Source organism: Ranitomeya imitator, chromosome 4, assembly GCF_032444005.1.
Source record: "Ranitomeya imitator isolate aRanImi1 chromosome 4, aRanImi1.pri, whole genome shotgun sequence".
NCBI classification, from domain to species: Eukaryota; Metazoa; Chordata; class Amphibia; order Anura; family Dendrobatidae; genus Ranitomeya; species Ranitomeya imitator.
In genome coordinates this window covers 135,836,681-135,862,315 of record NC_091285.1, presented here as the reverse complement: position 1 = coordinate 135,862,315, position 25,635 = coordinate 135,836,681, and the positions used below count along the sequence as shown (strand labels likewise).

General features: G+C 42.8%; 1 protein-coding gene across 4 annotated transcripts in view; it reads right to left on the bottom strand.

The window, feature by feature from the left end:
• P4HA2 (prolyl 4-hydroxylase subunit alpha 2) overlaps positions 1-25,635 on the bottom strand; it is a 147,430-nt gene that overhangs the window by 90,226 nt on the left and 31,569 nt on the right. For all 4 annotated transcript variants that reach the window (XM_069763941.1, XM_069763943.1, XM_069763942.1 and 1 more), the window contains exon 2: positions 7,792-7,902. In XM_069763941.1, the coding sequence (XP_069620042.1) occupies positions 7,792-7,876 (85 nt within the window). In that variant the 5' untranslated portion in view covers positions 7,877-7,902. The remainder of the gene's footprint in view (positions 1-7,791; positions 7,903-25,635) is intronic.

The window sequence follows — 25,635 nt, the reverse complement described above, 5'->3', positions numbered from 1 at the left end:
CAAGCGATCAAAAAATCACATCGATACCCAAAATGGAACTAATAAAAATGCTGTCTCACCCATCCAAAAAAATAAGCCATCAGATAGATGAATTGGGCGGAAAAAAAAAAAATTATTTTAGTGGTGAAAAAAACTCAAACTTGACATGTTGGGCATTGCCATGATCATATTGAGGAGAATCATATTGCAAGGTAATTTTTACCACAAAATGAACACCATAAAAACAATTCCCAAAAAAAACAATGTCAATGTATGTTTCTTTTCACAATTTCACTGTACTTCAATTTTCTTTCCCCGTTTTCTAGTATATTATGTGGTAAAATTAATGTTGTCATTCAAAAGTACAATACATGCTGTAAAAATGAAGCCCTTATGGCAACGGCGTGAAGGGGTTAAGAGCTTAAAGTGCCAACAAAAAACAGAACCTCTAGGCCTCAGGATCACAACTGTCTCATAACAGTGACTCCTTAATGATGGCTTTTCTATGTGAATGCCAAGCCCTGTAATTTATTGCACTATAAAGATCAGATCAATGTTTATTTTCGGAGCCTGAATGAGAACAAGAAACCTCACAAATACATTTAGGAACTTGAAATGAAATGTGGCAAAGAAATGGAAGGGCCTCCCTTTAGATACTGCCAATTATGTGCCCATGGCAAGTAAGAAAGGCCGGCAAATGCCATACTAATTGAAAGGTGCATGGGAATGTCAGATGACTCATAGGAGCAGGCGACAAGGATGTGTCCCATGCATATGTGTACTGAGTAGTTCGGCCAAGTTCCCAGGATGAGAATAATATATATATATATTTTCTCATCCTGGGAACTTGGCCGAACTACTCACTATATACACACACTAGATGGTGGCCCGATTCTAACGCATCGGGTATTCTAGAATATGCATGTCCACGTAGTATATTAACCAGCCACGTAGTATATTGCCCAGCCACGTAGTATATTGCCCAGCACAGAGCCACGAAGTATATTGCCCAGTCACGTAGTATATTGCCCAGCACAGAGCCACGTAGTATATTGCCCAGCCACGTAGTATATTGCCCAAGCACGTAGTATATTGCCCAGCCACATAATATATAGCAGAGCCACGTAGTATATTGCCCAGCACAGAGCCACGTAGTATAGAGACTTAAAAAAACAAAAAAAAAACAAACATATACTCACCTATAGCCCGTTGAAGTCCTGCTATACTTACCATCCGCCGCCTTTCTCGCTCCTCTCCACGCTCCCGGGATCGCTCCACTGCAAGCGGCAGCTTGCGGTCCCATCCCAGGGCTGGTGTGAGCAGAACCTATGATGACGTCGCGGTCACATGACCGTGACGTCACGGCAGGTCCTTGTCCCACATCAGCCCTGGGACGGGAGCGGAAGCTGCCGCTTGCAATGGAGCGGTCCCGGGAGCGTGGAGAGGAGCGAGAAAGGCGGCGGAGGGTGAGTATAGCAGGTTTTTTGCTTTTTTAAATTATTTTTAACATGACATATTTTTACTATTGATGCCGCATAGGCAGCATCAATAGTAAATAGTTGGGGACACACAGGGTTAATAGCAGCGGTAACGGAGCGCGTTACACCGCGGGCCGTTACCGCTGCCATTAACCCTGTGTGAGCGGTGAGTGGAGGGGGATTACGGAGCGGGCGCCGGGCAGTGAGTGCAGGGGAGTAGGGGAGGGACTAATCGGACTGTGGCCGTCGCTGATTGGTCGTGGCAGCCATGACAGGCAGCTGCCGAGACCAATCAGCGAACGAATAACCGTGACAGAAGGACAGACAGACAGATGGAAGTACCCCTTAGACAATTATGTATATAGATTAAAAAGCTAAGTGCTCATCCTGGGAACTTCAAACTGCATTCCTTAAGGGCTGCAAACAGGTCATGTTTTCAGGATTTCCTTGTACTGCACAGGTGATAATTTAATCACCTACACACATAATGATTACAGCACCTTGTGCAAAGCTAAGGAAATCTTGAAAACACGCATGGTTTGCGGCCCTCGAGGACTGCAGTTTGACACCCCTGTACTAGATGGTGGCCCGATTCGAACGCATCGGGTATTCTAGAATATGCATGTCCGTGTAGTATATTGCCCAGCCACATAGTATATTGCCCAGCCACGTAGTATATTGCCCAGCCACATAGTATATTGCCCAGCCACATAGTATATTGCCCAGCCACATAGTATATTGCCCAGCCACGTAGTATATTGCCCAGCCACATAGTATATTGCCCAGCCACATAGTATATTGCTCAGCCACATAGTATATTGCTCAGCCACATAGTATATTGCACAGCCCACGTAGTATATTGCCCAGCCACATAGTATATTGCCCAGCCACATAGTGTATTGCCCAGCCCATGTAGTATATTGCCCAGTCACATAGTATATTGCCCAGCCACGTATGTCACAGGTTAAAAAATAAAAAATAAATATACTCACCTTCCGATCCGAGGGCCCGTCGTAGTTCTGTCACCGCGCGGCAGCTCTGGTCCCAGGGTGTGATTACATCGCGGACAAATGACCGTGACGTCATGGCAGGTCCTTGTCACATACCATCATTGCCACCGGAACCTGCCGGTTGCATGGACTGGTCATCAGAGCGTCGCAAGGAGCGGGGAAGGCGGCGGAAGGCGAGTATATAATGATTTTTTATTTTTTTATTACTTTTAACATTAGATGTTTTTACTATTGATGCTGCATAGGCAGCATCAATAGAAAAAAACTTGGTCATACAGGCTTAATAGCGGCGGTAACCGAGTGAGTTACCCGCGGCATAACGCCGGCATTAACCCTATGTGAGCGGTGACTGGAGGAGAGTATGCGGGTGCCAGGCAGTGACTGCGGGGAGGAAGGAGCGGCCATTTTCTTCCAGACTGTGCCCGTTGCTGATTGGCCGTGGCTGTTTTGCCGTGACCAATCATGACTTGGATTCCATGACAGACAGAGGCCGCGACCAATGAATATCCGTGACAGACACAAAGACAGACAGACGGAAGTGACCCTTAGACAATTATATCGTAGATATATATACATATAATATATTCGCTTCACAAAACAATGCACCACATTACATTTCCAGCAAAGTGAATGGTATTTCTAAAAGTGTCATGCCCTTTGTTGACCTTAGTGTTCTTTTTCTATACGTGTAAAATGACTTTCAGTGCGTTGTTTTAAAACCACAACATGTAAATCTCAATATGGGTTTAACTACTGCTCCTGCTGCTGCTACTGCTACTACTACACAGGTTTTGTCACACACATTTATTTTTGTGTACTGGAACACCACAAAAAAAAAAAAAAAAAAAAGATGGGGAAAAAAAGTTGGACATAATTTTACACAAAACTTTGAAAATGGGCTGAAAAAAAAAAAATGATTGGCACCTTTCCAAAATTGTGGATAGACAAATTTGTTTCACGTATATGATGCGCATTAAAACTCACCTGTGGCAAGTAACAGGTGTGGGCAATAAGAAAATCACACCTGAAACCAGATAAAAAGGACAGGAGTTGACTCAATCTTTACATTGTGTGTCTGTGTGCCACACTAAGCATGGAAAACGAAAGAGGAGAAGAGAACTGTCTGAGGACTTGAGAACTAAAACTGTTGAAAAATATCAAAAGACTTAAGGATACAAGTCCATCTCCAGAGATTACTATTTTCCTTTGTCCACAGTGCGCAACATAATCAAGAAGTTTACAACACATGGTACTGTAGCTGATCTCCCTGGACGTCTACGGCAGAGAAAAATTGATGAAAGGTTGCATCGCAAAATAGTCTGAATGATGCGTAAGCAGCTCCAACCAAGTTCCAAAGAAATTCAAGCTGTTCTGCAGGCTCAGGGTGCATCAGTGTCAGTGCAAACTATCAGCTGGCATTTGAATGAAATGAAATGCTATGACAAGAGACTCAGGAGGACCCCACTGCTGAAACAGACATAAAAAAAGCTAGGCTGCAGTTTGTCAAAATGTTTGCGAGTAAGCCAAAATCCTTTTGCGAAGCGTGTTTGCCAAAAACAGAATGTGGCCTACAAAGAAAAACAATCAAATATGGTGGAGCATCAAAGATGTGTTAGGGTTGCTTTGCTGCCTCTGGCACTGGGTGCCTTGACTGTGTGCAAGGCATCATGAAATCTGAAGATTACCAAAGGATTTTGTATTGCAATGTAGTGTCCAGTGTCAGAAAGCTGGGTTGCGTCTTAGGTCATGGGTCTTCCAGGAGGACAATGACCCCAAACATACTTCAAGAAGAACCCAGAAATGGATGGAAACAAAGCGATGGAGAGAGTTCTGAAGTGGCCTGCAATGAGTCCAGATCTAAATCCCATTGAACACCTGTGGACAGATCTTAAAATTGCATTGGTAGAAGGCACCCTTCAAATATGAGAGACCTGGAGCAGTTTCCAAAAGAAGAGAGTAGTCCAAAATTCCAGTTGAGAGGTGTAAGAAGCTTGTTGATGGTTACAGGAAGTTATTGCAGTTATTTATTCCAAAGGGTGTTCAACCAAATATTAAGACGAGGGTGTCAACAATTTTGTCTGGCCCATTTTTGGGGTTGTGTGTAAAATTATGTCCCACTTCCTTATTTTCTCTATTTTTTTCTGATGTTCCAATATACACATAGGAAATAAACATGTGCGTAACAAAACAATAGCAATAATTTTTTGTGAGAAATACTTTATTTGCTGTAAAATATTTAGAATTGACAGTCCTCAGTGGTTGATACCTTTAAATGGCTAACTGAAAAGATGGTAACAAATTGCAATCATTTAGAACGCATTTCGCAATTTTTGTGCACATGATGCGTTTTTTTCCGCGAAAAAAAACACATTGCGGTAAAAAAAAGCAGCATGTTCATTAATTTTGTGGATTTTCACGTTTTTCCCGCTATTTAATGCATTGGGAAGCTCCGGGGGAAAAAAAAACGTGCCAAAAACGCGAAAAAAACGCATGCAGATTTCTTGCAGAAAATGTCCGGAAAAAACCGCGGCAAAATCGCGGCAAAAACGCATGCGGTTTTCTTGCGGATTTCTTGCAGAAAATGTCCGGCTTTGCTCAGGAAATTTCTGCAAGAAATCCTGAACGTGTGCACATAGCCTAAGAGGCACTGCAAGAGCAGCTCCAAATCTGTGGAATTAGGCATGAAAAATGCTACAATTAGTACGTTAAATGCTAAACAGTTAGGCTATGTGCACACGTTCAGGATTTCTCGCAGAAATTTCCTGAGCAAAACCGGACATTTTCTGCAAGAAATCCGCAAGAAAACCGCATGCGTTATTGCCGCAAATTTGCCGCGGTTTTGCAGCGTTTTTGCCGCGGTTTTCCCAATGCATTTTGGAGTGGGAAATCCGAAAAAAAAAACGGAAAATTAATGAACATGCTGCGTTTTTTACCGCGATGTGTTTTTTTTCGCGGGAAAAAACGCATCATATGCACAAAACATGCAGAATTCATTCTAAATGATGGGATGCATATTGTATGCGTTTTTTTGCGGTTTTATAGCGTTTTTATCGGGAAAAACCGTGAAAAAAACGCAACGTGTGTACACAGCCTAACTGTGTATGACTACAACGCAATGTTTATCTACAGCTGCCGAAACAGCACAGGAACCGAAAACAGCACACACTATATACCCAAGGCTAGACCGCCTGCATTTATGCCTCAGACCTGACCATCCATTTTCTACAATTAGAAATGGAGAACAAATTTAAAAGACACTTAGGGTATGTGATCACGAAGTGTTTTTCAGGTCAATACGCTCAGAAACCAACCTGGAAAAAAAAAACACCCTAAAACCGCTCAAAAGATAGAACATATGCATTTCTTTGTGAAAACGGCTCACTATTCACACATTAATTCTTTTCATTGTTTTTTTTAACTATATTACGGTAGGTTTCCAAAGATGCAAAACGGTTAAAAGAAATTACATGATCATTTTTCTGACCAAACTAAATAATGAGGTCTATAGGAAGCCCAAAAATAGATGGCAGATGCCAGTCACCTTTTAGAGAGGCTTAGAAAAAACTAGGAGTTTTATGAAGCGGGTTCCATTTCGCAGAGAAAAAAAAAACTCATCTGTTTTGCTCGAATTTGAAAGACATTGTGTGCACACACCCTAAGGGTATGTTTCCACGTGCAGGAAACGCTGCGTGTCTGACGCTGCATAGAGCCGCAGCATCAGACACGCAGCGTCCAGTTACAGCATAGTGGAGGGGATTGAATGAAATCCCGTCTCCACTATGCGTGGTAACACGCACGCGGTGGCCCTGCGACTCCGGACATGCTGCGCGTCTTTTCAGATCGCAGCATGTCCGTATATCTTGCGGCGACGCTGCGTCGCCGCAAGAAATAGCACAGGGACCTATGCGATGGGTGCGATGATGCCGGATGTGTGCTGTGAACACATCCGGCATCATCGCGTCCCAGAAGGGGGCGGAGCTTAGCGCAGAGCGGCAAAGCCGCTCCGACGATACCGCCGGCCATCCTGAAAGTGGACACATACCCTTAGGGAACCCAGGAGCTTTGCTGAGAACGTGACATATCCACTTTTTCATTCAAACAGAGCTGGCAAGGAAGCATCAACAGGTTATGGGGTTTCAGCATTATAACCAAACGACTTAAGTTTATTGCAGTATGAACTCCTTTGAGCTGTCACTTATTTATTTAAGTAGCTTATATAGAGCTGTTTATTCCACAGAGCTTTACAGACATCATTATCATTGTCCCCATTGGGGCTCACAATCCAAATTCCCTATCGATATGTGTCACAGGTTTACTGTGACAGAATGGGGCCAGAAAACCACAGTATCCGATTTCTTGTACTCCTGAACTGATTAGAAGCCTTTCACCTTCATAGTAAACAGTGCAGATTTCTGCTAGCAGTGCAGGGGTTAATCTGTTCAGCTGTGAGCTCCTGGAAACTTTTCTGCTTTGATGGTCTCAGCTGTTCATTGTTGACCACTCCCCTCTGCTATATACTGTATATACTGGCCTCTGGTAATCAGGGATTACCAGTGATAGTTTAGTACTGCCTGGTTCTGGAATTGGAGGTGTTGGTTGGTAGGAGGCATTTAGAGTGTTGTTCAGAAGACTGTTGCTTGGTGATTTGTCTGTGTGTATATCATCATCCTCTTTTATTTAGGTTTTCCTCCTTTTACTTCCGGTGTTCCACTCTGTAGCTTGTGAGTGCATATTTGTATGATTGGATGATTGGTATTCTCATTTATCCCTGTATGTCTTCCCCTGTTAGTCTGGTTTGTGTATTCATATACACTGCTGCTCTCCACTTCCCTAAATAGGGGAGATTACAGATAAGGACTGATTGAGGAGCTCAGTAAGGCACATGGCCCCGGCGTCATCACCATCAGAAGTAATCCAGGGAGCAGGGATAGCTAGGGCACCTCTAGCTTTGGGGACAGGGAAGGAGCCCCTAGCCCCGGGATTTCTGACAACTGTGCTGTGACAATAGGTCTTTGGAGTGTGGGAGGAAACCGGAGTACCTGAAGGAAACCCAAACCCATACAAACTCCTTGCAAATGTTGTCCTTGGTGGGAATGCAGGACTCCAGCGCTGCAAGGCAACTTTGCTAACCACTGAGCCACCGTGCTGCCCATTCGGTATCAAATAGACAAAAACAGCTGTAATTACATAATTAGTGTAACAATCCCCAACAAATTACTTTCTCACCAGTGAAACACTTTACTGGAGAATCACTTTTATAGTTACCAAGTCTGTTATTACAGAGTGCAAGCATGAATTGTAAAAATATGTAATAAAATACATACCTATTGATGTGAAAAATTCTGCATGTACCCGCCATTGATACAAGATGTTGGTGAGGAGCAACAAAATACCAAGTAAACTCTTCATCTTTGTATAAGAAGACGAAATTCAATCTAAAGGCAAACAAAATAGTGACAAGATAAACATTTAATTTCCTTTTTAGATCATGACGCAACAAAAGATGGCCACCACTAGTAAATTCATGATCAGATACCAAGTTATGGTATACGTTCACCATTCGAAGGCTAAAAGTCATCCGAGATAACAGCTGGTAATCAGGGCTGTTGAGTCGGTGAGCCAAACCTCCAACTCCTCAATTCCCATGACTTCGACTCCACAGCACTGGTCACTACTGAGCATTTACATTACAGATTCATCTCAACTAAAAGCCCAGATCTTTAGATCAGGAACAGAACAGACATTTATAGGACATTTCGTACCTTTCCCAAATTCTTACGAAAACATTTACAGCACATCCTTCATTTAACTACTGAACCCAATTTATTACATATTTTAGGAGTCGGAGTCGGTCCATTTTCTTCTGACTCCACCAAAATGGACACTGACTCCACGACTCCAACTCTACAGCCCTGCTGGCAACGTAATCATTTAGTAACAAAAATCTTCAACTCCTCTTGGCACTATTCTGATTGATTATGCCCAATATTCCTGCATTATCTACGATGCCAGTGACAAATATTACTACTTACTATACATTCCATTGTGGAACAGTAAAATGCATTTGATGTGTACAGGTCCTTTGTACTATGTATAAATGTAGAATATGTGAAAACTATCACAAGGGAAGAGTGTAAGAAGAGTATTAGCAGGGAAAATGGATAATATTCTGCAGCATTTAATATGTTATGTATGATCTGAGGAAAAAAGAAAAGCAACCAAAACAACCAAGGGAATAGCTGGCACTGAAGAGGAGCCAAGTTCCATAGAAAAGGCTGACTAAATTATTTGTCCTGTTATGTTAGTGTGGGTTGGCAGACAGACTGGCATGATATGCCCTTCATTTAGCACGGAAATGCCCATTAGTTCAATGAACAAGACAATTCTCATTACTAAGCATGTATTCGCTATATCTACAGTCACACAGGAGGGATGCACATGAGCATTGCTGCCCCCAGGAGACACATTCTCTTTCTATCAGACTTCACAATAACGTGTCAGAACAAATACATCCTGCACAGCAGATGAGTAAGCGGGAGGCTGGCCAGCACGGCAGAGCCATCGCTCTCCTCTCCAACAGTTGGAAGACACATGGCACATAGACCCAGTAACACATTGATTAGCAGGATAGCTTTCCTAGAAAACTAAGCACACAAATGTTTACTGCCAGAGGAGATATAATGAGAAAATATAGATTGGGCCAGAATCCCAAGCATCACGGCTTACTCAGTCTGAAACTATATAGGAAAGGGGCACAATACCCCAGGAGACATTTGCAATCTGTCGGCCTGACGAAGGTCCAGATTGTGAATCAAAACATCACATTTAATTTTTTCGTGGATTTCACACAAATAGTCTCATCTACGACATAGAATAGGGTGCAGAGTGTCCTTACTAAATCCATTTTCATTGGCAGCACCCAACAACCATGAAAAAAAGTCCAATACGGAGGATTAACTGACGCTCATCAGCATCTACTTTTTGGTGTTTCGATAGGAAATGATCTTCGTAATCCTGTTTATGTATAATATATATGTATATGTATCTCCGCTCCTGTGTAAATGTGTAAGGGTAGACAAGGTTCTGTTGGAGAGTCTAAGAGGTTGCTCTAGACCCAATTCATATTTTTTTTAAAGTGGACGTATAATCATAAGAAATTACAGAAAAAAAAAATCTCAAAATTAACTTATTTGCTAATTATAGTTTGGAAACGATCAAGAGAAAAGATCATTACCATATTGTAAAATGATGGTAATATTTTCAGACCCAGCTGGGAGTAAACTAGTTCAGCTGCTCCTACTTTTCCCTTGGGTGTAAGTTAACCACAGGGCCAAGTAGACTGATCTCATTCTCAATGAATGCATCTCTAAGAAATGCTTGGCTCATTGATGTCAGCGTCTGAATGCTTCTAGAAAATGTGCCGAGAAATAAGGGAAATCCTAACTCAATCTGGACAGAGCTATTTTACCCTGCATGTGGCATATACAGCGCATTATAAGGACAACATCTGCAAAGAGTTTGTATGTTCTCTCCGTGTTTGCGTGGGTTTCCTCCGGGCACTCCGGTTTCCTCCCACATTCCAAAGACATACTGATAGGAATTCTAGATTGTGAGCCCAATCGGGGACAGTGATGATAATGTGTGCAAACTGTAAAGCGCTGCGGAATATGTTAGCGCTATATAAAAATAAAGATTATTATTATTATTATTATTATAACAGTGCCTTGTCTCATTCATGACTGGCTTACTTCAGGAGGTTGATGAAGTTCAAGTAGAACACAGACACTTTATAGGAGAGTTCCCCTCCCCCTATATACACATACTTTCTGCTCAAAAAGACCAGGAATGCTAGAAATTCCATAAAAGACACTAGGATTTCACTGGGGAACCACAGCTTTGTTACATACATGGTAGTAATGCACTTGCTCATTTCATCCTTCCATTATCTGTAGATGCATCAGGTGGCCACACAGTGGTCTGCATGGAATACATATACGATATATTTTGGCGGAGACTTAATGAGACGTAATGTGCTGTTACTCATGAGATGTACAGCTACTTGTATAGAAGAGAATCAACACTAAGATGGAAAAGACAGTTTTGGAAATCACATGGTAGATAGACATGTTAATGATATGCAAATAATGAAAAATATGCAAATAACATTTTCTAAACATCGTGACTTATTCCGTATCGATTGTGAGCCCCACGTGCAGAAATACATGATGCCTTGGCATGATCTTCGTGACATTATTAATGGCTGTCTGAGAAATGTCCAGCCACACTGAATGCTCAAGCAAGATCATCAAGATCCGCCACTGGCAGCTTTCTTTGCAATTACCGAACAATTTCCATGTTGAAGACAAGTCAAGGGACATTGCAGGCCATGGTAGCACATTTAGGATATGCAGGGTACTAATAGAACACAAGCAACATGCGGCATGGAATATTCATGTGGAAAAACAGGGCCTGGCACACTTTGCAGTTGAATCTACCAATTTTATTGTAACGGCTTAATGTGCAGCAATTTGTAAAGAAGAAAGGATCCTTTTTTGTGTAAGCTTAAGTGTGTATCAAACCCAAAGTGAAACTCCTTGCAGCTTATACTGATACACACCAATAAGGCTACGTTCACATTTGCGTTGTACGCCGCTGCGTCGGCGACGCAACGCACAACGCAAATAAAAACGCACCAAAAAGCATGCAAAAACGCTGCGTTTTGCGACGCATGCGTCGTTTTTTGCCAAAATTTGGACGCAAGAAAAATGCAACTTGTTGTGTTTTCTGCGCCCGACGCTTGCGGCAAAATAAACGCATGTGTCGCACAACGCATGTCCATGCGTCCCCCCATGTTAAATATAGGGGCACATGACGCATGCGTCGCCGCAGCGTTTCCCGACGCTGCGTCGGGAAACGCTAACGTCAACGTAGCCTAATTATGAGGGAGTAAGTTGGCCACCACTGCCACAAGTTTGTTTTTAACCATTAGTCTTTCTGAATGGGTGGTCAGGTTGCTTACTTGTTTGCCAAGCTGTTTAAATCAAATTGTACAGACAGATTCTAAATAACCATTTATCCCAAGCAGGAGGCTGAGGCCACCTTCACACCGCAGGATTCTTGGGATCTACAAAGAAAAGTGTAATGGAAAGTTTTACACGCCTTGTTTGCTCTAGAATAAAGGCGAATATCCAGTATGCCAGATTTCCTTTAACAATTTGGCTTTATTTTTAAAGGAAATCTGTATATTTGCTTTTTTTTGCTGTGCACAGATCTGGTCCAACTTATCCATGTTTTCCACCCAGGGTTGTACCGGGAGTAAGAATTTCTGTTACTGCTCTTGTTTGCTCTACTCCTAGTTTGGGAAATCCAGACCAATATACTACTGTGTGAATGTGCCCTCATAGAAATAATGAAGAGTCTCTAATATCTTAAGTAATCACACAAAAAAGCATATTTTCAGTAACTTATCCGCTACAGCACAAACACAATATTTGGCTCCATGAACTGGAATTTGATGATTCTGCAATGAACTTGATTTTACCTATTACGTGAGCCAAGTAGTTTATATTCCCCCCCCCCGGTTATCGCTCATATTGGTTGTGGAGCACAGATGTCCTGTGATATGGATGTTCCTGCAGCACATACAGAGGGCACGCTGCACATCTTTCCAAGTGCACTACATGAAAGTATGATGTCCCTTAAGCTATTACTGCCACTTAGTAATGCAAATCATTGACATTTTGCTTTATGTTTTGCACACTTTTGCTGAAGACGGAAAGTTGATGTTTTTATCTCGTGTCTTGAGGTGCCTGGGATAGACAACATACAAACACTCAGCTGAAGCAAGCATTCATTTTTATGGAGAAAGACCAGGAAAGAATACCTATGTCTCTACTACTATGTCTGGGTGTCAAACTCCAGTAAGCGTGCAAGCCCGAAAATGATGCATGACAGAGCGCACGTGGACTCTGTTGGCACCATTATAGTCTGTGGTCCTGTCGGCGCATACGCCCACATATCGTTTTGAGAGGGTTCAGACATAAGCCCCAATGGGAACAAGGACAGGTGCGAAAATGCAGCGTGAGAGCGCACAAAGCATCCAGCCGACAGCTTTTCAGACACCTTTAGGCTATGTTCACAAGGTGCGTTTTTGCTGCGTATTTTATGCAAATTTTAAACTGCGTTTTACAGTTCTAGCAAAAGCTACAAGATGAAATTTCAGAAATCTCATGCACATGTAAGGAGGAAGACCGGGCTGCAGGTACCTGTATTGAGCCGGGTCTGGAACTGTCGAGGCTGCGTCCAATGTTGCCCAGGGGAAAGAATAAAGAATCGGACAGGTCACATGACCCAGGAAGAGGGGGTGTGTTTAAGCCAGAAACAGAGCAAAAAGCGCTTGAAGTATCAGTTTCCCGCTGGTAGCATGAGCAGAAGCAGGCGCACTCCACAGGGTGACAGACAGCGAGGAGACGAGCCGCGACAGAGATTAAGCAAACGCTCCAGACAGACAGTGAGTGTGCAGAGCGCCGCACGCCCAGCTTGGCAGAGGGCTGTGCTCGTGAGGAGGAGTGTGTGCCAGGTGCAGGGTCTCAGGGTGCGCCCCCCTTTATCGATAGATCAGCAGCACATGTGTTGGACAGAGACTCCTGCAGCACTCCCTACTTTGGCTGCACAGATTTATGGACTAAGGGCTCAACGGGTAAATCCGGTGACCGCCCGTTGCCGCCAGAAGCTGGACCGTGATTCGCTGCATCCACCTAAGGATGCTACGCCGGCCGTTGCCGGTACTACAACCCCAATCAGACTGTATTCGAATGAGGACCAGAGACCAGAATAAGTGCCAGTTACATAGACTGTCGCGTTAACCCTTTGTTTACTTTCCTTGTTACTATCCATTGGTTAATGTTATTAGCTGCCTGCAAGAGGATAATTGCCAGCCTTTTCTTTGATAACCAATTAAACAACCTTGTTATACAGCCTGGTTCTGCAATCCCTGCGTTACTGCATTATCGCACCTGCTTACACACACACATTGGGATCTTTCCTGACTGAATTGGAAAAGTGCTGCTTTCTTTAAAGAAAAAACATGTAATTTTTAGCGTTTTTTGCAGCGTTTTTTCACCCATAGAAAGAAATGGATAACTGCAAAAATGCAGCAAAAAACACAGGTATCAGGTTTTGCTGCATTTTTGGCGCAAAAACCGATGGAAGCTGCATCAATTTTTTCTTTTTTGGGGGGAGGCACTACCATTTATCAACATACAGCTTGTAGATTGTGAGCCCTCGCGGGCAGGGTCCTCTCTCCTCCTGTACCAGTTATGACTTGTATTGTTTAAGATTATTGTACTTGTTTTTATTATGTATACCCCTCCTTACATGTAAAGCACCATGGAATAAGTGGCGCTATAACAATAAATAATAATAATAATAATACACGAGACAATAAAAACGCAGCAAAACCTGCTTTTTGTAAGCATATTCTTTACTGCCAAGAGAGAAGGTTTTATCTGCAGAAAGAACTATAGCAAAAACGCAACGTGTAAACAGACTTAGGCCATTTTCACACATCAGGTTTTTGGTCATGTAAAGGCTTTTTTTATTGTTTTTTTGTTTTTTTAAATGTATCTATAATACTGGTCCATAAATTTGGAGCTTCCATAGTGGTTACAAATGCCCATTTAACAAGTTACTTTCAGGATTAGTTTGGTTTTTTTTTTCAACAGGACAGACAGATTATCTTCCATTTCTAGCCATATGATCTTTTTTCTTCTACAATGCAAGTTTATGGTAACAAAGCTATAAGATCTATGTTTTTGTTTTCCTATAGCATACAGAAATAAACTTTGTGTAAACTTAGTCTCAGGGCACATGCACACGGTCAGTAAATGCTGCAGGTTGGACGCTACATTCATCCACAGCATCCAACCCGCAGCGGCCAGATGTTACAGCATAGTGGAAGAAATTTCAAGAAATCCCATGCCCTCTATGCGTGCACAAACAGCGGCGGCTAACCTGCGGAGACGGACATGTGGCGTGTCTTTCCAGACTACAGCATGTCTATTTACCTTGCGGAGAGGCAAGTCTCTGGAAGATAAATTTCACACGTACAATGTAATGGACGCTATGATTCCGCACGGTTCAATGAACACATGCGAGTTCACCTGTGTTCAAAAGTCAGCAGCACTTTGGGGCAGGGGACATGTGCTGCGTCCAAAGCGCTGCCAATTACTGACTGTCTGCACTTACCCTCATGCATTACTTTTTGCAAATTTAAAGAGAGAATAGTTCCTAGCTCCTATGAGACCATGTGTGCTATGGATTGTTAGTGAGGCCCAGAATCCCTGCTCATGTAAATTTTAGACAGCACTGACATAAAACATCACTGCAGTGAGAAACTCTCATGACCTTGATCTGTACAGCCACTGAGTGAGTAGAATCATCTGTAGCTGCCATTAACGGATGTCGGTCAATGTGGCAATGTTGAACAACTGCTGGTTGTGAGAGTGGGGCCCTGAAAAAGTGATGCGTCACAAATGTCTGAACTGATGGTATGAGAAGCCAGATCTGCAGCCATTTTTACACACATGTAATTAGTGTAAGGGCTATTGTGAAGTCTGGCAGTCATCAGTCCCTGTAGGAGAACTACCGAGCCCAGGTGAAGTAACCCTGTACCCCTGGGACTGAGTGGTGCTGGTGATCATGGAGGTCTGCCAGTGCCTTCGCTGTGGTCACCGTCGGGACTCCAGCAAAATCTGTGCAGCCGCGCGGTTCAAAAAGTGCCCAACTGCCACCCAACATCAGTTAGGGATCAGAGGAGAGATGTCTTGATACGTTGCTTAGTTGTCAGCGGTGAGAAGAGAGCTCAGGTACTTTCCTCTAAGCCTGAGGTGCCGGGTACCAAGGTCCAGGCTGGCAGGATACGTTTTAGCGCACGTATAATGGTTTATGCAGCATGAATAAGGAGAGCTGCTACACATTGCTGGAAAAGACCTGGGGTCATCACGCCATGAAAGGATGTTGGCTCAGTGTACAGAATAACTGTGGAGAGCTGTAATCATCATCAACTGCTCAAGTAAAAGTTCCGTAAAGATATACAGTATATCTTGGTACCATGTTAGCCAGTAGATAGAAAAATATTTAGAATTGAGAGTCCTCAATGGTTGATACCTTTTAATGGCTAACTGAAAAGATTTTAACCCCTTAATCCCATATGACGTACTATCCCGTCCAGGTGACCTGGGACTTAATCCCCAGTGACGGGATAGTACGTCATATGCGATCGGCCGCGCTCACGGGGGGAGCGCGGCCGGGTGTCAGCTGACTATCGCAGCTGACATCCGGCACTATGTGCCAGGAGCGGTCACGGACCGCTCCCGGCACATTAACCCCCGGCACACCGCGATCAAACATGATCGCGGTGTGCCGGCGGTACAGGGAAGCATCGCGCAGGGAGGGGGCTCCCTGCGGGCTTCGCTGAGACGAGCGGTACACGGTGATGTACTCACCGTGTATCGAGCGTCTTCTCCCTGCAGTCCCCGGATCCAAAATGGCCGCGGGGCTGTATCCTCCTGCAGGGAGTATGTCCGGGTCGCCTGCAGGTGCTGGTAAGCCTGCAGCGATGTCAGTGAGATCGCCGATCTTACAGAGTGCTGTGCAAACTGTAAGATCGGCGATCTGTGAAGTCCCCCCCTGGGACAAAGTAAAAAAAAAAATTTCCACATGTGTAAAAAATATTATTCCCATAAATACATTTCTTTATCTAAAAAAAAAAAAAAAAAAAAAAAAAAAACAATAAATGTACACATATTTAGTATCACCGCGTCCGTAACGACCCGACCTATAAAACTGTCCCACTAGTTAACCCCTTCAGTGAACTGAACACCGTAAGAGAAAAAAAAAAAAAAACGAGCCAAAAAACGCTTTATTATCATACCGCCGAACAAAAAGTGGAATAACACGCGATCAAAAAGACCGATATAAATAACCATGGTACCGCTGAAAACGTCGTCTTGTACCGCAAAAAACAAGCCGCCACAAAGCATAATAAGCAAAAAAATTAAAAAGTTATAGTCCTGAGAATAAAGCGATGCCAAAATAATTATTTTTTCTATAAAATAGCTTTTATCGTATAAAAGCGCCAAAACATAAAAAAAATATAAATGAGGTGTCGCTGTAATCGTACTGACCCAAAGAATAAAACTGCTTCATCCACTTTACCAAACGCGGAACGGTATAAACGCCTCCCCCAAAAGAAATTCATGAATAGCTGGTTTTTGGACATTCAGCCTCACAAAAATCGGAATAAAAAGTGATCAAAAACTGTCATGTGTCCTAAAATGTTACCAATAAAAACGTCAACTCGTCCCGCAAAAAACAGGACCTCACATGACTCTGTGGACCAAAATATGGAAAAATTATAGGTCTCAAAATGTGGAGACGCAAAAACTTTTTTGCTATAAAAAAAGCGTATTTTAGTATGTGACGGCTGCCAATCATAAAAATCCGATATAAAAAAACGCTATAAAAGTAAATCAAACCCCCCTTCATCACCCCCTTAGTTAGGGAAAAATAATAAAATTAAAAAAATGTATTTATTTCCATTTTCCCATCAGGGCTAGGGTTAGGGTTAGGGTTGGGGCTAGGGCTAGGGTTGGGGCTAGGGTTGGGGCTAGGGTTGGGGCTAGGGTTAGAGCTAAAGTTAGGGTTAGGGTTTGGATTATATTTACGGTTGGGATTAGGGTTGGGATTAGAATTAGGGGTGTGTCAGGGTTAGGGGTGTAGTTAGGGTTACCGTTGGGATTAGGGTTAGGGGTGTGTTAGGGTTTCAGGTAGAATTGGGGAGTTTCCACTGTTCAAGCACATCAGGGGCTCTCCAAACGCGACATGGCGTCCGATCTCAATTCCAGCCAATTCTGCGTTGAAAAAGTAAAACAGTGCTCCTTCCCTTCCGAGCTCTCCGGTGCGCCCAAACAGGGGTTTACCCCAACATATGGGGTATCAGCGTACTCAGAACAAATTGGACAACAACTTTTGGGGTCCAAGTTCTCTTATCCTTGGGAAGATAAAAATGTGGGGGCTAAAAATCATTTTTGTGGGAAAAATAAGATTTTTTTTTATTTTCGCGGCTCTGCGTTGTAAACTGCAGTGAAACACTTGGGGGTTCAAAGTTCTCACAACACATCTAGATAAGTTCCTTGGGGGGTCTAGTTTCCAATATGGGGTCACTTGTGGGGGGTTTCTACTGTTTGGGTACATCAAGGCCTCTGCAAATGCAATGTGACGCCTGCAGACCAATCCATCTAAGTCTGTATTCCAAATGGCGCTCCTTCCCTTCCGAGCTCTGCCATGCGCCCAAACAGTGCTTCCCCCCCACATATGGGGTATCAGCGTACACAGGACAAATTGGACAACAACTTTTGGGGTCCAATTTATCCTGTTACCCTTGTGAAAATACAAAACTGGGGACTAAAAAATCATTTTTGTGAAAAAAAAAAAGAATTTTTATTTTCACGGCTCTGCGTTATAAACTGTAGTGAAACACTTGGGGGCTCAAAGCTCTCAAAACACATCTAGATAAGTTCCTTAGGGGGTCTACTTTCCAAAATGGTGTCACTTTTGGGTGGTTTCAATGTTTAGGCACATCAGGGGCTCTCCAAACGCAACATGGCGTCCCATCTCAATTCCAGTCAATTCTGCATTGAAAAGTCAAATGGCGCTCCTTCCCTTCCGAGCTCTGCCATGCGCCCAAACAATGGTTTACACCCACATATGGGGTATCAGCGTACTCAGGACAAATTGCACAACAACTTTTGTGGTCTAATTTCTTCTCTTACCCTTGGGAAAATAAAAAATTGGGGGCAAAAAGATCATTTTTGTGAAAAAATATGATTTTTTATTTTTACGGCTCTGCATTATAAACTTCTATGAAGCACTTGGTGGGTCAAAGTGCTCACCACACATCTAGATAAGTTCCTTAAGGGGTCTACTTTCCAAAATGGTGTCACTTGTGGGGGGTTTCAATGTTTAGGCACATCAAGGGCTCTCCAAACGCAACATGGCATCCCATCTCAATTCCAGTCAATTTTGCATTGAAAAGTCAAATGGCGCTCCTTTCCTTCCGAGCTCTGCCATGCGCCCAAACAGTGGTTTATCCCCACATATGGGGTATCAACGTACTCAGGACAAATTGTACAACAACTTTTGGTGTCCATTTTCTCCTGTTACCCTTGGTAAAATAAAACAAATTGGAGCTGAAATAAATTTTGTGTGAAAAAAAGTTAAATGTTCATTTTTATTTAAACATTCCAAAAATTCCTATAAAACACCTGAAGGGTTAATAAACTTCTTGAATGTGGTTTTGAGCACCTTGAGGGGCGCAGTTTTTAGAATGGTGTCACACTTCGTTATTTTATATCATATAGACCCCTCAAAATGACTTCAAATGAGATGTGGTCCCTAAAAAAAACGGTGTTGCAAAAATGAGAAATTGCTGGTCAATTATTAACCCTTATAACTCCCTAACAAAAAAAAATTTTGGTTCCAAAATTGTGCTGATGTAAAGTAGACATGTGGGAAATGTTACTTATTAAGTATTTTGCGTAACATATCTCTGTGATTTAAGGGTATAAAAATTCAAAGTTGGAAAATTGCGAAATTTTCGCCAAATTTCCGCTTTTTTCACAAATAAACGCAAGTTATATCGAATAAATTTTACCACTAACATGAAGTACAATACGTCACGAGAAAACAATGTCAGAATCGCCAAGATCCGTTGAAGCGTTCCAGAGTTATAACCTCATAAAAGGGACAGTGGTCAGAATTGTAAAAATTGGCCTGGTCATTAACGTGCAAACCACCCTCGGGGCTTAAGGGGTTAAATTGCAAGCTTTCGAGACTACTCGACCTGTGTAGTCTCGAAAGCTTGCAATTTGTTACCATCTTTTCAGTTAGCCATTAAAAGATCTCAACCACTGAGGACTCTCAATTCTAAATATTTTTCAAGTAAAAGTAAGTTATTTTCCTGTTGCACCTAAGGCGTGGACATTGCTTATTGAGATCAGCAGATCATGTATCCCTTCCACAACTTTACCCTCTTTATTCTGCTGAGGATGGCCGGACAGCGAAACTACCATGACCATTGGCCTCGATTACGCACGGCTCGGTGTAGGCCAACCCAGACATATAGATGCATAGAATCATGAATCGTCTTTGATAAGAATGTCGATCTCCGAAAGGAAAAAAACGATACTTCTTGGATAGCGGTCTGATGTCTCTAACACAGCCAAACCAGATCTCCGCTTTGCACTGACGAGGGGCAGTAGCCCGAAACACAGTGTCTGCAAATTGAGATTCTGGTTTGGCTATTATGCTAAAGGTACTGTCACACTAGACGATATCGCTAGCGATCCGTGACGTTGCAGCGTCCTCGCTAGCGATATCGTCCAGTGTGACAGGCAGCAGCGATCAGGCCCCTGCTGGGAGATCGCTGGTCGGGGAAGAAAGTCCAGAGCTTTATTTCGTTGCTGGACTCCCCGTAGACATCGCTGAATCGGCGTGTGTGACACCGATTCAGCGATGTCTTCACTGGTAACCAGGGTAAACATCGGGTTACTAAGCGCAGGGCCGCGCTTAGTAACCCGATGTTTACCCTGGTTACCAGCGTAAAAAAACAAACAGTGCATACTTACATTCAGCTGTCTGTCCCTTGCCGTCTGGTTCCTGCAATGACTGCTGGCCGTAAAGTGAAAGCAGAGCACAGCCACAGCGGTGAGTCACCGCTGTGTGACTCACCGCTGTGCTGTGCTTTCACTTTCACTTTACGGCCAGCAGTCAGTGCAGGAACCAGACGGCAAGGGACAGACAGCTGAATGTAAGTATGTACTGTTTGTTTTTTTACGCTGGTAACTAGGGTAAACATCGGGTTACTAAGCGCGGCCCTGCGCTTAGTTACCCGATGTTTACCCTGGTTACCGGGGACCTCGGGATCGTTGGTCGCTGGAGAGCGGTCTGTGTGACAGCTCTCCAGCGACCAAACAGCGACGCTGCAGCGATCCGGATCGTTGTCGGTATCGCTGCAGCGTCGCTTAGTGTGACGGTACCTTAAGTCTTGTGACAAGTTAAAGGTTCAACATTGACTTGTAAGATTGATACCTTCCAATAGGTGGCACTAGAGTTCTAGCTCTCTTCCTCTCTGAAGAGATAATTTGCATAATTAGCAGATTACCCAGCATTGTGGCTTTAAGTCTCCTCATCTTGGCATGCTTAGCATGTCGATCTCTGAAAGGAGAAACAATACTTCTTGGATAATAATCTATGATAAGAAGCACAGCTACTTATGTATAGTGACAGGTGTGTGATGGCAAATGTAAGGAGGCAGGGATCTCTATAAGTAGGGGCAGCACAGTGGCTCAGTGGTTAGCACTGCAGCCTTGCAGCGCTGGGGTTCTGTGTTTAAATCCAACCAAGGACAAAATATTCAAGTGGTTTGTATTTTCTCCTGTATTTGCATGGGTTTCCTGCGAGTTTCCGGTTACTTCCCACACTCCAAAGACATACTGATAGGGAATTTAGATTGTGAGCTCTAATGGGTACAGTAATGATATCTGTGAAGCGCTGTGGAATTAATGGTGCTATGTAAGTGACTAAAATTAATCAGTGGTTCTACTATAGAACCTCCTAAAGATAGTAGGGGTGAAACTGTATACCCAGTACCTCAGAACATTTCTACAGCTATCTGAGCAACCATCCTATTCCTAAGAGTCACCACCATTGAAAGGGCTAGGTTTTGAAAACATAGGGCACACCCTAAATCTCTGTTTTGGTGATGTTAACACCTTCATATTTTCAGCTGTGGATTCTGCCATTTAAAATCCATGAAAAAAATCTAAGTCATGTGCGATTTGATGCAGATTCCTCCTATTCATTGTAAGGGAACGTGCACACAACGTGTTTTAGACACTGGCGTACCTGTTGAGTTTTTCAAGCAAAAGACACTTTAAAAAACACTGCGGGCGTTTTCTTGGCGTCTTTTCTGTCACTTTCTGTAAAAACTTTGCTGCTGGCGTATTTTTTTATTTTCTTTACTCCAATGTACAACATAGTGACCAGCTTCCAATTAGAAGACACCTGAAGAATGGCAAGGTCATTCTTTTAATTGCTTTGCTGTTTTCAAAGGCTGAAGCAGTTAAAAGAAGATCAAAAAGACAAGTTCATTCTTTTCTGCTAAAAAATGAGGTTGTGTGCACATCCCCTATCTGGTGAATTCCTGCATCAGAAATGGACATGCTTCACATTGTAAATCTATACTACAGGTCAAATTCTGCTGCTGGATTTTCACAGAATCGAGCGATCTGGATCCCGCTGTGATATCGCTGGTCGGAGCTAGAAGTCTGGAACTTTATTTCATTTCGTCGTCAGGTCAGCGTGATTCGTCATGTTTGACATCAAAAGCAACGATGCCAGCAATGTTTTACATGGAGCTAACAACCAGCGAGAACGATAAGGCTACGTTCACATTAGCGTCATGCGACGCTGCGTCGTCGACGCACGACAACGCATGCGTCATGCGCCCCTATCTTTATCATTGGGGACGCATGCGTTGCGTTGTCGTGCGTTTTTGTAAAAACGCACGACGCATGCGTCGTTTCACCGCACCTGGGTGGCGTCGGAGACGCTACATGTTGCATTTTTGTAGCGTCTAAAAAACGCACGCGTCGCACTTGCGCCGCTCGTGCGTCGTCATTGCGTTACAATTTCCCATTGAAACCAATTGACAACGCACTTGCGTCGCGTGTGTGCGTCGTGCGTGCGTTGTGCGACGCATGCGTCGTTAAATAAAATTAAACAAAAAAGTGTCTAGACAGTGAAAACAGTGATAAAAACATCCCCCATATATAAAGAAAATGTTTGGATTGTTTGTCACTTCTGCTGCAGCATCTACAGGCAAGACATCACACCAGACTTCTTCTACTTTTATTCATCTGCTGTCCAGAGATGTAAGTATAGAATGATTCTGTGCATTTTCTACATGTTTTATTTTTAAATTGTTTTTGCAAGTTGTGTATTATATTCTGCACTGTGGTTGTTTAAAGATATTGTTGTATTTTTAGTCTGGTTGTGATGTATGGCGTTGTATAGGATGGCGTTTCATTGTCTGCGGCCTTGATTATTGTTCTTTCCAGGATAGATTTTTCTTTTCCATTTATTGGTTTGGTGGTGTTTTTTTGTATTCAGTTGTGATGTTTTATTCTTGCGTTATATGAATTTTATTGTCTCCGGCCATGTTGGTTTTATTGTAAAGTATGGTAGTATAGAATGATTCTGCGCCCTTTTATTAAATGTAATAATTTGTATTGCAAGCTGTGTATTATGTTCTGCACTGTGGGTGTGTAAAGACATTGTTGTATGTTTCTGGTTGGGATGTATGGCGTTGTATGGCCTTTTATTGTCTCCTGCCCTGTCGGATTTATTGTAAAGTATGGTAGTATAGAATGATTCTGCGCCCTTTTATTAAATGTAATAATTTGTATTGCAAGTTGTGTATTATGTTCTGCACTGTGGTTGTGTAAAGACATTGTTGTATGTTTCTGGTTGGGAGGTATGGCGTTGTATGGCCTTTTATTGTCTCCTGCCCTGTCGGATTTATTGTAAAGTATGATAGTATAGAATGATTCTGCGCCCTTTTATTAAATGTAATAATTTGTATTGCAAGTTGTGTATTATGTTCTGCACTGTGGTTGTGTAAAGACATTGTTGTATGTTTCTGGTTGTGATGAATGGCGTTGTATGGCCTTTTATTGTATCCGGCCCTGTCGGTTTTATTGTAAAGTATGGTGTGTTATTGCCGTTTCTGCCCTTAATTTTTGGGGGTTGTTAATTTTTTCCTTTCAAAAATCTATTGTGTTTTTGGGTTGCTCCGTGCATACTGTACATTTTTTTTTTAAACAAAACTCTCTTTTGGGATTACGACATAGGGTCTGTTGTATATTTGTTTTGTTATCTTTAGGCTTTTGTTTACTCTGGCATTGTGTTGTCTCTGCCATTGTTTCTTTTAATCAATGTGGCAGTGTTGTTTGCTCAGCGTTAGTTCAGTTGGAGTGCAATGTTCTTTGTGGTTGAAATGTAAATTTTTTTTTTTATATATATATATTTTACTATGTTCCGCTGTATTGTGCATAGGATAAATTTTATTTTGTTCTTTATTTCAGAATTGCATTTGTCATGGCCAGCGACTCAAGCCACACCCCACCGCTGAGGAGTCCGGTGAGTACATGATCTACTATTGCTTACTATTCGCTGTCATTTGTAGATGGGTCACAACTTTTTGTAAACTATTTTGCAGGCTTCTTCAAGTGAGGAGGAGAGCCAGGAGGAACAGAGGGAGCAGGAGCAGAGACCACGGGACCAAGCTGTGGTTGCAGGACGGCGAGTAAGTTTTTATGTCAAACCTATTCCTTTTTTCCTTTTTTTTCTTTAAGTTTTTTGTTTTTGCGGGTATGGGGGGTGGTGGGAGGGGGGGTGGAGGTGGTAGGTGGTGGTGGAGGAGGTAGGGACAACAATTTTTATCTTGCAAACATTAATATTTTCCATTTATTCTAGGTTTCACAACGGGCCCATGATGACCCACTGGATATTGACATGATGGTGGCATCCATAGAGGAACGGGGCCCGTTGTGGGACAGCCGTGACCTCCGGCACACGGACCAGGGCGTGTTGCGCCGTTTGTGGATTGAGGTGGCACAATCGCTGTGGGATGGCTTCGACAGCGCTTCCCCCACGGGCAAAGCTAAATTTCGTAAGTATTTCCAAAATGCTGCTGTGACCCATCATGCCAGGATTACACAACCGTCTGTGATGTCTTCTATTGGGATTGCACACAGTTGCGTTATCATTTTCAATATTTTCTCTAAAACTATTTTTTTTTTTTTTTAATTTATACACAGTTAAACAATTGAAGACCAGATGGCGCTCCATGAAGGACCGTTTCAAGAGGGGCCTGAAAAAGGAGGGACAGATCCGTAGTGGTGCTGCAGCGTCAAGGACCTCTGTCTACAAATATAACCGTATTTTGCAGTTCTTGCGACCGGTCCTTGACAGCAGAGAGTAAGTATAGTACCTATGCACACACCTAGTTTTTACAACATGCATATTCACGTACTATATTCCAGCCACGTAGCTTATTGCCCTGCCATTTATTTTGGCATGTACGAAGTATAGAAATGAAGAAAAAAAATGCAAGCTCACCGAGGCGTGAAAAGTAAAAAATACATACTTTTATTCACTTCAATCATAAGCAGAGGATGAAACATCAGCACAATACAATAGACACTATCTACGCGTTTCAGGTGACAGGGAACATCAGACCTTAAACGCGTAGATAGTGTTTTTATTGTATTGTGCTGATGTTTCATCCTCTGGTTCTGATTGAAGTGAATAAAGTATTTAGTTTTTACTTTTCACGCCTCGGTGACCTCGAATTTTTTCTTCATTTCTGGTCTTCTCACGCTTGACACAGCATCTCCGTGCTCCGAGCCTTCTGGGATTAGTACTATGGTGAGCTTGACTTCCTTTTTTTTTCCCTGAAATACGAAGTATACAGAACACAGAAAGATAGTAGATTGGCCATGCCCGGGCAATATTTCATAGTGGAGTAGTATATTGCCCATCCAGGTGTTTCACATTTTTTTTACAAAAACAGGAAAAATATAATAGACACGGCATACCTTCTACTCCAAGGCAGGTTATGTTCCCATGGTTGCTCAGCTCGCATGACATGTGATGACGTCTCGGTCACATGACCGTGACGTCATGGCAGTTCCGACGATAAGCGTAATTGTCGGGCGTTACAAACGGCAACCATGGGTGACTATTTTGAAATAAATGCATTCTTTTTTTAATATTGATGCGGCATATGCAGTGGCAATATTAAAAATAGGTTAATATTAACGGCGGCAATGGATACCGCCGGTAAAGTTAATTAATGACGCATGTGAAATGTTATATTTAGTATACTAATGGTTTCCTTATGTTTTCACAGAACACACAGCAGCACCCGCGAGACTGTCCGACCCTCTGGAGCGGTCCTTCGTGAAGCGCCATCGGAACCGTCGCAGCCATCCCACAGCGAGAGCAGGTCTGCACCACCACAATCTGGCGGACCGGCAGCCGGT